Raw genomic sequence first — 14,360 nt, forward strand, 5'->3', positions numbered from 1 at the left:
CTATCACTCAGCAGGCTCAGCGACCCCCCACCACGACCTACGGAAATGCATTAGGATTTCCCACTCACGTTTTAAATGCAACTAAACTGCTCCACACTAATTTGATGCTTTCCAATGCTGATGTAGATGCTTTCCAATAATATATCACACAGCCCAGAGTGTTGATTTGTCTTCAGCGCGATCGCTGCACTTTGGCTCGCCACAATAAAAAGTTTGTGCACTGTGGGAACCATAAACTTCCAGGTGCTGTTGTTTCTCCGGACCGCTTACAGAAGCCCACTTCCTGCACTGTTGAAAGAAGCAGACTCACTCTTCAGCTGCAGGTATGTCCGTCTAAACACTGTTATTAGCCCCGCGCTGTAAAGCCACAGCCAACAGGCGTCCGTGTACAGTCCGCTGCGTACCAGTGCTTTTATTCAGCCCTTCAGAATGAGCTTTAGGAGCGCAGAGTTTTCCCAAATAAAGCCGAAGCCGCTACCGCGGTGACTCACTGGAGTTCTGAGTTCTTGGGTTAGCATGTTAGGCTAACTGTGTTTTGCGTGCTTATATTTGCAGTTGTCGCTGTTAGAATCGGCCAGCGTGTGTAACACCGAACCTGTATGTAATTTCAAACTGCGTTATTAAATAAAAGTGTTAAAATGTGTGTTATTTCTCTAATAAGCTCTTATGAATGGAGTGATGATTTAGCAAGTGCTAGCTTGAATGGGAGCACGCTTTGTGATTGACGGAGCGTTAAGCCAATCGGATGAAGGGAAATCCCCGTGGCCCCGCCCCCAGCCTCAGAAGTACCCAATCAGCTGAAGCGATGCCTCTCTGATAGGGCGACAGCTTTCCCGCACGGTCAAGCTAGCAGCGCCGCTCAGCCTCTGAACTCGAGTAGTATTTTTTTGTCAAGTTTTGTTCTGTTTTTGTCTTTTTTTCAGACATTTCTTATTCAGGATGTTCCTGACAAGATCAGAATACGACAGGTAAGCAGTAAGACTCTGTGTACAAACCGTTAAAAGTTACTTTCACTTTCAATTTGGACTCTGATCGTGAGAGTCATTAGTTGCACAGTCACGTTGGACGTGAAGAAGTTGGTGCGGTGTGTTGTTTATAATCACATATTTCTGTCCCCAGAGGCGTGAACACTTTCTCACCCGAGGGAAGACTTTTTCAAGTGGAATATGCCATTGAAGCCATTAAGGTATCATAAGTTGTTGATGTGCAAATGCCCATAATTTATGTGTGCATGAAGGGATTCAGAAAACAGTTACATTTTTAGTTACATTTTTAGGAGAAGGCTTTTAGAATACTTACCCACTAAATAAAAAAAAACAATCTTCAAAAGAAACACCATTGCTTTGTTTAACTATTTTGAAGTCAGCACATGGTGTGTAGTAGACATGCTTATTAGACAAACTTTTTTGAGAGATGCTCAGACTAATAATCTCCTATGTAGCGGACATGTTTGATAACCTTAGCACCAGTGTTGTACTGGACTCTTGCACAGGGTCTTGTGGAAGCAGCGGTGATAGAGAAAAAAAAGTTCTTGAGAATTTTGGGACTTCATTTAAACGATGAGCAAATTTTTCATGAAATGTATTGACAGAAGAATTAGATGAAGTGCCAACCAGTAACTGCAAGGAACAGTGTGAATTAAGTAAAACACAAAAGTTTTCCACTGTGTCTTACAAGATGTAATATAAATGTTTTCTGAATGTGTTATTTTTAATGTTTTGTAATGAAATACGTTACTGAATACATTTAGGACATCACTACTGTGTATATGAAGTTTTTCTTGTGCATGTTGTTGTTGTTGACAATATCTTCCAAGTGGTCTAAGTACTTTGTATTAAAGATCTTGCGCGCCACAGTTCTTGCAGCTTTATGTTGTTGGAACGCTTCTCTGATGCTTGCCTGCATGTTTTTGCAGTTGGGCTCCACAGCCATTGGCATCCAGACGTCGGAAGGAGTGTGTCTCGCCGTGGAGAAACGAATCACCTCGCCCCTGATGGAGCCCAACAGTATCGAGAAGATCGTAGAGATTGACTCCCACATCGGTAAGGCATCTGTTATGTTCATTGGTTGCTGTTATAAATAGACAAAAATAAATGAGGAGTATTTTAATGATTTAGTTAGGGCAGTGTCACTGCATCAGTAGTATATTTTATATGTTTTTATTCTACTATGAAACACTTTGAGCTGCAATCCATGCTTTAGGGATATTGTGTAATAAAGCTTATCATTTTTATTTATATTATTGTTATTATTTTTCAATTAATGCTCTTAGTATGAATAATATTGGTGTTATCACATTGATTTTTTTGGAATGTCATGCTAGTCCACATTTCAAACACATAAGATTGTGTTGGTGGAAAAAATAGTGCTGGATCAAAAAAAAACCTATCACAAATGTAGAAAAAAAAGTCAGATTACCATAAATTGCCTAAATGTTTAAAGGGTTCATGGCAGCACTGATGTGAAATGAGTCTGTGCTGTTGTTAGGCCATCGAACAAACATTTAATCAAATGTTTTTTTCTGTAGTAACAGTATGTACAATTTATTGAATAGAAGTATACTTAAAATGCTATTTTGTTTTTGCATTTTGACGTTTTTCTCTATAGGTTGTGCTATGAGTGGATTGATAGCCGATGCCAAAACGCTTATTGACAAAGCGAGGGTGGAAACACAGGTTAGTGCATTTATTTGCCAGTTAGAATAAAACAGCTAATTTGTATCAAATTCTAATGCTGAGTTGCTGTACAATCATTTAATGTGTCTGCATGACTTTCTCTTTTTTCATCTACAGAATCATTGGTTCACCTACAATGAGACGATGACGGTAGAGAGTGTGACTCAGGCGGTGTCTAACCTGGCTCTTCAGTTTGGAGAGGAGGACGCAGACCCTGGTGCCATGGTAAGACACATAACAGGCCTCCACTGAAATTCAAACAGTGTTGGAATGCTTTGGTAAGGATGGCAAAGTACAGAGACACTTTATAGACTGTAGTGTTTACAGACTCCTCACAGTTCACTTTAAGCACATCTGCTGCTGAGGTTCACATGTGTTTACTCATGACAGCAGCTCATGTTTAGTGGAGCACAAGCTGTCCTCCATATTTCAAACCGTTTAGACCAGAAACACGTGAACAGTTGCAGAGTTTTGAAGAAGATTATGAACAATAAATTATGATTTGTATAACAATTCATTCAGTTGGTGTAATTTGCTCAAGTTTGACCTGAATAAATAATGATTTCCATTTAAAAAGCTTATCACAAAATAAGCTTCATCTGAATGTATTTATTACATTCAGTAATTCAATAACATTATTTACATCATGCGAGTTCACATGAACCTAAATTCAGGTGATTTCCACAAAGGGAATACTTTCCGATTTTCATCACAGACAAGTGACCGCTATGGTGGCTGCCTGTTCCAACCAGTACAGTCATGTGCAAAACTTTTGCATCCCTGGTCAATTTACATATATTTTTGTTTTTTTTATTTATATTTTATTTTCTTAGTAGAAAAAAGTTAATACAGTTTCTACAGAGAACGCACTTCTGCATATTGTGATGCACAATTATTGTTTATCTGCTGCATTTAACATTTAATATTGGAGGGGAAAAAAAAATGTGGCCTGAGCAAAAGTTATGGCACATTTTAATATGTTATTTTATTTTTCCCGTTGTACCTCCTCCACCAAACTCCTGTTACTGTTAGTGCTATGCATTCTGATAAGTAGCGTTCTCCTGGCATCTGCCAGGCATCAGACTGCCTGATAGTGAAGCGTGATTAATCACTCCAGAGAGCACGTTTACGCTGCTCCAGAGTACAGTGGAAGCATGTTTACACCACTTCAGCCGACACTTGGCATTGTACAGTTTGATCTTGGGCTTGTGGGTAGCTGCTCAGCCGTAGAAACCCGAAACCCATCTAATGAAGTTCCCAGCGCACAGTTGTTGTGCCGATGTTGCTTCCAGAGGCAGTTAGGAGCTCTGTAGTGAGTGATTCCACAGAGGATAGGATCTGTCAGCACTTTGCAGCCCCACGCTGTGAGTTTGTGTGGTCTACCACTTTGTGACTGAGCTGTTGTTGTTATAAGACACTTCCATTTCACAATAATAGTACTTAAAGTTGTCTTGGGCAGAAACTGACTTGTGGCAGAGGTGGCATCTCACGACAGTACCATGTTTAAAGTCACTGAGCTCTTTAGTATGAGCCATTCTGCTTTTAATGCTTGTCTGTAAAAGTGCAAGGCTATGTGCTTAATTTTATACACTTATTAGCAGCAGGTGTGACTGAAACGCTTAAGTTCAATATTTAGGAAGGGTGTCCACATACTTTTGGCTATATAGTGTATATCATATATACAGTCAATGGTTCCAACTCCTCTGTGATTGTAGTTTCTTGCTCTCATTCATGTAGCTAATGAATCCTTGTTTCAGTAGAGGCTCTTGAATAGAACTTGAGGTTTCCACTTTGATGCTTTTGTTAGTTTGCTGCTTCTTGATTCATCTAAAGTCCTCTCACGAGTGCAGTCCAGAATAGTCTGCTGAAGGTGCTGTATGTAGTGTTTTAAAAGCCACTTAAAAGCTGCATAATGAGAGAGCTACAGCTGCAGATTTTATCAGTTAGGTATAATTTCATAAACTCCTTCAATGTTCTGAAATCCTGGATTGTGCCTTGAAGAAGCAGAGTTGTTTATTGTTGAGTGTTTCATTAGTCGAGTATAAGCCGAGCCTTTAATGCTCCTGTTTTCTTCCTCCCTCAGAGCCGTCCCTTTGGTGTTGCCTTGCTTTTCGGAGGTGTGGATGAAAAGGGACCCCAACTGTAAGCAAACTCTTAAAGCAAAACGTTATATAAAAATGCATTGCTAATATTATAGATAGAGACCTGTTAGCTCTATGGAAACAAGACCATAGAGTGCCTTGAGTTCTGCTTCTTTTACTTTGAGAATATTTCAAGAAATACAGATCATTTGCATAAAACTGCCCAGAAGGCCTGAATGCTGTTTTTCTCATGATTTTACTACTACTTTGCAGGTACCACATGGACCCCTCGGGCACGTTTGTGCAGTGCGATGCCAGGGCCATTGGATCGGCATCTGAGGGTGCTCAGAGCTCTCTGCAGGAAGTCTATCACAAGGTACCTGCTTAAAACTTGTCACAGTCTACCGTACACCTTACAGGTCTGCACTTTCTATTTTAAGCTTGTTACCAAGCTACAGTTCAGTTTTGTTTCGAGTGGTGCTTTTTATGTGCAGTTGCTTGCCACACTTTGGACGTATAAGTGCACATCCTCTACAGAGAACACACTTCTGCACATTTTAATGCACAATTTTGGATTGTTTATTTGCTGAATTTAACATATTGCAGAAAAACAGACCCATAAAATGTGGCCTGCGCAAATATTACGCCATATTTTATATTATGTTTTATTTTGTTTGGTGAAACTCAGCAGATAAATAGAAAATGTGCAGAAAAATATATTAAGTTTGCTCCCTGTAGAGGACGAGTCAACCTTTCCAACCTTTTCCAACTTTCACTTGGAAAATCATCAAAACACCATGTGACTGTGGGTGTTCAAACTTTTTCTCACATCTGTACAAGATTAATTTGTTTATGACTATAATTAGCAAGAATACTTTTGAAACAAAAAGTATTAGCAAATTTGCAACCACAAAAGCTCATCCAAGGCAGTAGTTCTGCAAATATTTATCTTGCATTCAAGAAGTGGGTTTTCCTGGTCTGTACCATGCACTGCACATTGCGTTGTTTTCCTTCTTGAATCCACTTTAATGTTATGGAAGGGCTTGTAATTAGCTGATAAATTGGCTAAAACTGGTCCGGAAGGGGGTGGGCAGTGTGATGAGATTAAATGGTTATCAGGGTACTAATTACATCAAAATAAACTGTTTTGAGCATATCTTGGATGTTAGTTCACTGATAATCTGCATGGAAAAGTGGTTTGGCAGGGCTCCCCATAACATAATGAAACATTAAACATAAAACATCTTTTGGACAGGCCACATTTTTCCCCAGTATGTTAAATAAACAGTAATTTTGCATAAAAATGAGCAGAAGTGTCTTCTCTGTAGAGGATGCGTTAACTTAGGCTACGTAGGCTCACCACGTCTGATTTTTTAATTTTTTTATTTCTTTATTTAATTTTTTTTATGTTAGGCTTTTCGCAATATGTGCATGACCCACATGTGCAAATGAACAGTGCTTCCCATTGCGTGCTCATCCAGAGGTAAACAGTCCTCTGGCTGACAGCTGGGCTTATTCAACTAGAAAGCTCCCTGTAAAAAGAGCTCGTTATTCAGCCACTGCCTATTTGGTTCCCGTCCTTGTTTTGAACTTTGCTTTCAAATTTTTTGTTGACTCTGCAACCACATTCGGCCATTTCTTTTGAAATCTCTTCAAACACGGAGCGGTGGCGAAATTTAGTTTGTACAGAAACATCACCCCAAAATGTTATGAGGTTACCTTACTCTCCCGCCACTGAAATCCCACTAACTGTTGTCGTATGTCTTTCCTTCTTAGCAGCACGAAACTATGACGAATGTAGAATTGGATTTATGTAAAAGACACATGAATTCCAATCTGGCCATTCAGACTAAGGTTATGTTCACGCAGCAGGTAAAAGCGGCCCATATCTGATCTTTTTCTTCATATGTGACACAGATGTGTGTCTGTGTGTCAGTGTGAACAGCAAAAAACACACTGAATCTGACATTTTCAAATCTGACTTGGGACGCTTTCATATGTGGTACTGAAATCCGATACGTACCCAATATGCAGCAATGCGACTCAGTCTGAACAGCCAGATCGGAATTCGTGCGACTTTTACGTCAATCCAACTCAACGTTCGTCATAATTTTGCGCTGATGAGACCTCAAACATTTGGGCTGATGTTTCTGTACAAAAAATTAGAAGAGACTCATCCAAAAGCCTCCGTGTTTGAAGAGATATTGAAAGAAATGGCCGAACGCGGCCGTAGGAGAACGAGGCTGCAGCGTCACAGAACAGTTAAAAGTCTGAAAGCAAAGTAAAGAGTCTGAGGACACAAACCAAAGAACTGACTCTGCTCTTTTTACGGCGAGCTGAACACATTCTGGGTGATGAGCCCAGCTGTCAGTCAGTGAAGCTTTATGATGGCTCCTGTGACGCTGGCGAAGATGAAGCTGAACTCTCTGGGAGTGACTGGCGTTCGTTGGCAGTCATGTTTACCTCTATAATGAGCCACATGAAGCAATGTGAAGCATTGTTCTTTTGCGCATGTGGGTCAGTTTGGGAGCTGATCTGTTCAGACTGATGTTGCATACAGATCACATTTAAAAGATAATGTGAACAGCCAAACAAAAAATCAGATTTGGTGAGAAAATCCGATTTGGGCCACTTTTACCTGCTGTGTGAACGTAGCCTAAGCCGCATTGCTGCATATCGGATACATACTGGATTTCAGTACCACATATGAAGGTGTCCCAATTCAGTGTTTTTTGCTGTTCACACTGCCACACAGATAACACATTTGCGTCACAAATGAAGAAAAAGGTCAGATTTTGGTCACGTCTACCAGCTATGTGAACGCAGTCTTATTTTCATGTAATTTGACCAGGGGTGCCTAAACTTTTTCGTAAGACTGTGTCCATAGTTTTGCTAACCGTTTATATGTAACATTTTAAACAGTAGCCTTTTTAAACATGGCAGCACCTCTTTGCTGGTGCCTTATCTGTTCCAACCACCCTACAAAAGCAACATGTTGTTATGCATATTGTATATTGTGTGAAAAGGTCTTCACATGTTCTACATCAGGATCATGATCAGTACAAAAGAAATGCTGATATCGACACTTTGCTTTTAAAAACAAGTAAGACTAGTGATTTGGAGTTAATGTATCAGTGTAGCACAGTATTACAGTTATCTTTAACAGTACCCAGCCCTTCACCGAGATGAGCACCTTGGACTCATGATGTTCTGCTAACGTGCTGGAATGGGCATGTTCCCCTGTCATTCTTATGGCTTGTCTTCAACAGAGAGTCATTCACAGACATTAGAATGTCTCCAGAAGAACGGCACCATTGTCTCTGGTGTTTGACTGTGAGGAGACGACATTTGCTTGGTCTTAATTCTTGTGTGGTTACAAATCAGCGTCTCTTAGTGAGAAAATAGGTTCCTATTTGTAATTGCAAGTTGCATGACTTTATATACCTATAAATATTTGTGCATCTCCAAATGAGAAAAGTCACTGAATAGGTAGAATCTTTTCCAGAGCCTCATGTCTACAGTAGTAGTATAAGGTAATAGCTTTGTCTGCACAATACATTGTTATTGTGATATTAATCTGTGCAAGATTAATATCTCAAAAGCCTGCAAGATGCAAGTGAGACCTCTAACCAATCAGAGTGTGCTGTGAGCTTCCGGACCACTCGCAGGTGTTTTGCTGAATCAGAGTATTCACACAAGCCTCCAAAAGTACTTTATTTTGGTCAGTTATTGTTCTACCTATGCATTTTAAAGGTCTCCTATCATGGAAAACTCACTTTTTCTTGCATTTTCAAAATAAGAGTTTGATGTAGCCTTAAAGCTTCAAAGCATACCATTCAGTCCATACAGTCCAGGCTGTGAGCGTGGTGCATTTTAAATTCATTATTTTTGTGATGTCATTGAAATCAATGCATTTACATGAATCAGCCTAGTTAGTCTACAGCATTAGTTCCACCATTCGTGTTGAAGTTGCAGCCAGTGTTTCAGCCTAGACTGAGGTACAGGGCAGATAATTAGACAACAGAGATCATTTACATATATCAATCAGTACAAACAGCAAGAAAATGTAGGATATAAGCTCTTTAATGTAATACAAGGCATTTTAGCAATTTGCAGCAATATAATTACAGTATTAACATTCCATAATGTGCAGCCCTAATAGTAGCTGGTACTTCAAAATCTCTAAAGTTTTCACATCCAAATTTAACTCTGGGCTGAAGCAATAAGATGGACAAGGGCTCTTTTTATACCGACCCCACCCACCTACTCACTTCCAGTACAGCATACTTTTCACAGTGTAACTTAGGTCACCAGATTGTTCATGTGATTCTGCAATCTAATAAACATTCACTGGCGTTTAGATCAGCAGGTTTGTTTTAGGCTGCAGACAAGTGGAGACTGCTAACAGCGTACTTCCTGTCCCACCCTTTTTTTTTTCATCAGGAAGGTCAGTTTTCAATTAGAAATAGCCATGATCAAAGAGCTAAAGCAGCAGGCAAATGACAGTGTTGAGTGAATACTTAATAACACAGTGTTTAGTGCCTTCAGGCGAAAGGTTTGAAGCAGATGGAATTTACTCAAGCATTTGCGGGGGAGGCTGTATTAATACAGTGACTTGATTATGAATACAGTATGTGTATCTTGATACTGTTAACTCATCGAGCATTTTATTAGGAACACCTCCTTGTATCTACACACTGTCCATCTTATCAGCTCCACTTACCATATAGGAGCACTTCATAGATCTACAGTTACAGACTGTAGTCCATCTGTTTCTCTGCACACTTTGTTAGCCCTCTTTTACCCTGTTCTTCAGTGGTCAGGGCCCCACAGGACCACCACAAGGTATCTGGATGGTGGATGGTGGATCATTCTCAGCACTGCAGTAACACTGATGTGGTGGTAGTGTGTTAGTGTGTGTTGTGCTGGTCTGAGTAGATCAGACACAGCAGTGCTGCTGGAGTTTTTAAACACTGTACCCACTCACTGTCCACTCTATTAGACACTCCTACCTTGTCAGTCCACCTTGTAGATGTAAAGTCAGAGACGATAGCTCATCTGCTGCTGCACAGTATGTGTTGGTCATCCTCTAGTCCTTCATCAGTGGTCACAGGATGCTGCCCACAGGATGCTGTTGGCTGGATATTTTTGGTTGGTGGACTATTCTCAGTCCAGCAGTGACACTAAGGTGTTTAAAAACTCCAGCAGCACTGCTGTGTCTGATCCACTCAGACCCGCGCAACACACACTAACACACCCCCACCCAAATAATACCTACTCTGTGGTAGTCCTATGGGGTCCTGCCCTTTGAAGAACAGGGTAAAAGGGGGCTAATAAAGTATGCAGAGAAACAGATGGACTACAGTCTGTAACTGTAGAACTACAAAGTGCACTTACAGTAAGTGGAGCTGATAAAATGGACAATGAGCATAGAAACAAGAAGGAGTTCCTAATGCTTCAGATATAATTTGGCGACCAGTGAATGGTCTCTCTGGGTGTTTTGGGGAATGGGAAGTAGCATCTGAAATGACTTCTTAATTCAGAAAATTGTTTTTATAGTCAAATTTGTTCACTTACATTGTTCTTTTCTTTTGCAGTCCATGACATTAAAAGAAGCCATCAAGTCTTCTCTCACCATCCTGAAACAGGTTATGGAGGAGAAGCTGAACGCTACTAACATCGAGGTAATCTATTAGTGTGAAGTACTAGCTACACTATGACGATCTGTTAGCAAGAATAGCTAACACAGCTAGCACATAGCAACGTAACCGAAACACAAAGGTAGCTGCATCAATATCCATTAATATTGCTATTTAACTTTACATTTATGATGTATTTTTTTCTTTTAGTATATGTTTAAAGGGAAACTCCACTGATTTCCCATATATAGATAGCTAGGATATAAAGTCATTCAGTGGTTTAATGTGAAATGCTTCATTTCAGAGAAACTTCCTAAGTTAGAATTGTTCACAGTGGTGTTTATAGAAACCAGACGTCTGTAGAGTTTCATGCCTCTTATAGTGCACCAGTTCGCCTTTATCTCTGAGTGTCTGCTGTTCATGAGCGTGTAGGTTTTCCAATACGCGTATTTCAGATAATAAAAAGCCACTAATGCATATGATAGAGTGGATGTAAAGGCTTGTGTACACATAATACCATACGGTCCTGAAAGTTCTCTTCAAAACACTGTGGTTGTATGGTCTGCATTCCCAGCCACAATTAAGCGTGTCTAAAAAAAGATTCTAAACAGAGAACCATCATTAGCGGGCCTGTTTGGTCCACCAGCAGGCATAATTTGCATGTGGGAAAATCTAGCCCTAATCTCAATATCCTTCTGATTTTTATCTTTCACAGCTTGCTACAATAGAGCCAGGCAAGACCTTCCACATGTACACAAAAGAGGAACTGGAGGACGTCATTAAGGACATCTAGAGCGGTTCTGCGCAGGCCTGACTGATGTTCCGTTGGAGAATCCTCACGCAGCTCTGTGCAAATTGTCACCGAGTGAACAGTGAACCTGCTAGCAGCCTGGCTGCTTTTGAAGGTTTGCCTGTTCAGACCAGAGTCCACTCTTTATACTGTTTTCTCTTTCCTCTATCAATCCAGAATTGTTTCTACAGTTCTGTACAGGCAACAGAACATCAGTACTTGTAGTGGAGTGAAAAAAGATAATAAATGGGGGGGCGGGGGGTAGTTTTTTTGTTACAAATCAATACATTAATAAACTGTTGTATTCTGAAAGAACTGAGTCTTGTGTAAGTGGTACACATGTAGTGCTGTTTCTTTGGCCATGTTCAAACTGCCAGACCAGATGTGATTTTTGGCATATTCAGATAATATCCAGATTGATTTTTTTCTTAGTCTAGACAGCAAAAAAACACATGAAATCCGATTTCCCACTACATTTAGACGTGGTTTAATATATGATTACAGTCAGATTTCTACAGATGCGTCTCAATCCGGCCACTCAAAACGGATTTTAAAGCGCCTTTTGTGTCACGCGCAACATGACAAACAACAATGTCAAACCTGGAGTGACAGAAGTGCTGGGATTCAAGAAGAGCGCCAAAGATTTATGCTTATGCCAGAGAATTTGAAGAGTTTGGAGGACGAGAAGGAGGTTCATTATATAAAGTTATACCATCATATAAAGTTTATACAAACTGTGTGTGCATAGATGAAGCTTGCAGTCACATTTCTTGACAGTGGTGGTGATAGGAACCAGACGTCTGAAGAAAGTTGTTATAGGTGCTTATAGATGGTTATGTATACATACACCGATCTGGCATAACATTATGTCCTTGTTTCTACGCTCATTGTCCATTTTATCAGCTCCACTTACTATATAGGTGCACGTTGTAGTTCTACAGTTACAGACTGTAGTCCATCTGTTTCTCTGCATACTTTGTTAGCCCCCTTTTACCCTGTTCTTCAGTGGTCAGGACCCCCATGGACCCTCACAGAGCAGGTACTATTTGGTTGGTGGATCATTCTCAGCACTGCAGTAACACTGACTGATCACAGTGTAAAGGGTTCATATAGTTTAACAGAAGTTCAGAGGTTGATTCCAGTTGCATTTGATTGTTTCCTAAAGGGATCTAAAGGTGTCCTACAGGACAAGTGTTCTCTAACTTACTTACCATTAGAAAGCAAAACCATCGGGTTTTAATCCTAAGGGTTTGATGGTCTTTTTTCAGCAGGGTCATTTATTAATGATGCTTTTGAATCTGTTCCTATTGCTGTGTCAGTTAAGTCCATAACTAAGATTAAGTATGAAAACACTCATTAACAATTTCTGTGATGCAAATATTCCCCAAAAACTAAAAAGAGGGGACCACACACTGAATTTCAAAAGTAAAATATGTCTATTTATCTATGTAGAACACTTACTAAGAGAAATGTTTGACAGGACTTTTTTATTATTAATTACAGGAACATGAAACTGAAACAAAAGAATGGAGAAAAATAATCTGAACAGGTTAACACGTTCACACAAACACACAACCTCAGACTCAAAAGCTTAAAGAAAACCAGCAGGCTAAAACTAAAAGTTGAGAGAGTGTGGTGTGGGTGAGTGTGGTGTGGGTCTTCCCCCTCACCGCAGGCTAAGCAGTTATACCTTTATGCAAGTGATATGTAAATTAGACATATTCTACATATATAATTGCTGATTCATCCTAACCCAAAACTATTATACTGCAGACTTGTAGAGGCTCAGAAACACAAGTGAGTACAGGGCCATTGGTGAGATTCAGTCAACAAAGATGTGTCCCTCTTAATGACGTCAGCAAGAGTCACTCTCAGTCACCAAAGGCCTTGAAAGTTCCCAGTCACCTCTCACCCAGGACCCAGGAAAAACCCAGTTACCGCTAAATCTAGGCAAGATCAGTTCATTTGGATAAGTTCTACAGACTGAAGAGTCTTGTGCCCAAGAAGCTTCCCAGCATTCGATAGACAGACGGACAGACAGACAGAACATTTTTAATCCTGAACCGAAATTGCAGTGTTACAGTAGCAAGACATATAATTGCACATAAACTCACATAGATTATGCAGAAATAAAAAATTAGACACAAGTTGGAGTAAAGTATGGGAGAGTAGGAATAGAAGTATATATTTTTGCATATTTACATATATTTACATTATACAGCATATAAGACAGATGTATTGTTGTATTTACACCCTTAAACCCTTGAAAAAACACCTTTTTAAGTGTGTATATAGAACCTTTTTGAAAATGGTTCTATATAGCACCATTGTTGTCAGTGGTTCTTCTGTTGTCAAGCTTGTAACAATAGCAGAACCCTTTTGGTGCTATATTGAACCATTTTCAAAAAGCTTCTATATAGAACCATAAACAACACACTCTCCACCTTTCATGATGTAAAGAACCCTTTCATGACACAAAGAACCCTTTGATAATCCAAAGGGCTCTTTGAGTGTTCATGGTCCTATATAGAACCTTTACCTTTACCAAAGAACCCTTGAAGAACCACCTTTTTAAAGTGTGTATATAGAACCTTTTTGAAAATGGTTCTATATAGCTCCATTGTTGTCAGTGGTTCTTCTGTTGTCAAGCTTGTAACAATAGCACAACCCTTTTGGTGCGATATATATATAGAACCATTTTCAAAAAGCGTCTATATAGAACCATAAACAACACATTCCCCACCTTTCATGATGTAAAGAACCCTTTCATGATGCAAAGAACCTTTTAATCATGCAAAAGGATCTTTGAGTGTTCATGGTTCTATATAGAACCATTATCTTTACCAAAGAACCCTTGAAGAACCACCTTTTTTAAGTGTGTATATAGAACCTTTTTGAAAATGGTTCTTTATAGCTCCATTGTTGTCAAGGGTTTTGTGTTGTCAAGCTTTCGGTGCTGTATAGAGCCATTTTCAAAAAGGTTCTATATAGAACCATAACACATTCTCCATCAATTTGATGATCCATTTCACCATGCAAAAAAAAACAAAACATTTAAGCATGAAATGGTTCTATATAGAGCTCATGGTTCTAAGTAGAACAATTCCCTATACTAAAGAACCCTTGAGTTTGTGAGTGAGACAAGTTTGCTAGTTCATTTAGTTGGTGGGCTATT

At 39.6% G+C, this 14,360-nt stretch overlaps 1 protein-coding gene across 1 annotated transcript; it reads left to right on the plus strand.

The window, feature by feature from the left end:
- Window positions 1-232: 232 nt before the first annotated feature.
- psma5 (proteasome 20S subunit alpha 5) lies at window positions 233-11,497 on the plus strand. The gene is made up of 10 exons (XM_036559980.1): window positions 233-323; window positions 924-968; window positions 1,120-1,186; window positions 1,916-2,042; window positions 2,608-2,675; window positions 2,793-2,900; window positions 4,759-4,817; window positions 5,030-5,132; window positions 10,354-10,440; window positions 11,111-11,497. Exons 2-10 carry the CDS (start codon window positions 940-942, stop codon window positions 11,186-11,188), a joined length of 726 nt encoding a protein of 241 aa, XP_036415873.1. The 5' UTR covers window positions 233-323; window positions 924-939; the 3' UTR covers window positions 11,189-11,497.
- Window positions 11,498-14,360: the final 2,863 nt, after the last annotated feature.

Source organism: Colossoma macropomum, unplaced genomic scaffold (genome assembly GCF_904425465.1).
Source record: "Colossoma macropomum unplaced genomic scaffold, Colossoma_macropomum, whole genome shotgun sequence".
Lineage (NCBI taxonomy): Eukaryota > Metazoa > Chordata > Actinopteri > Characiformes > Serrasalmidae > Colossoma > Colossoma macropomum.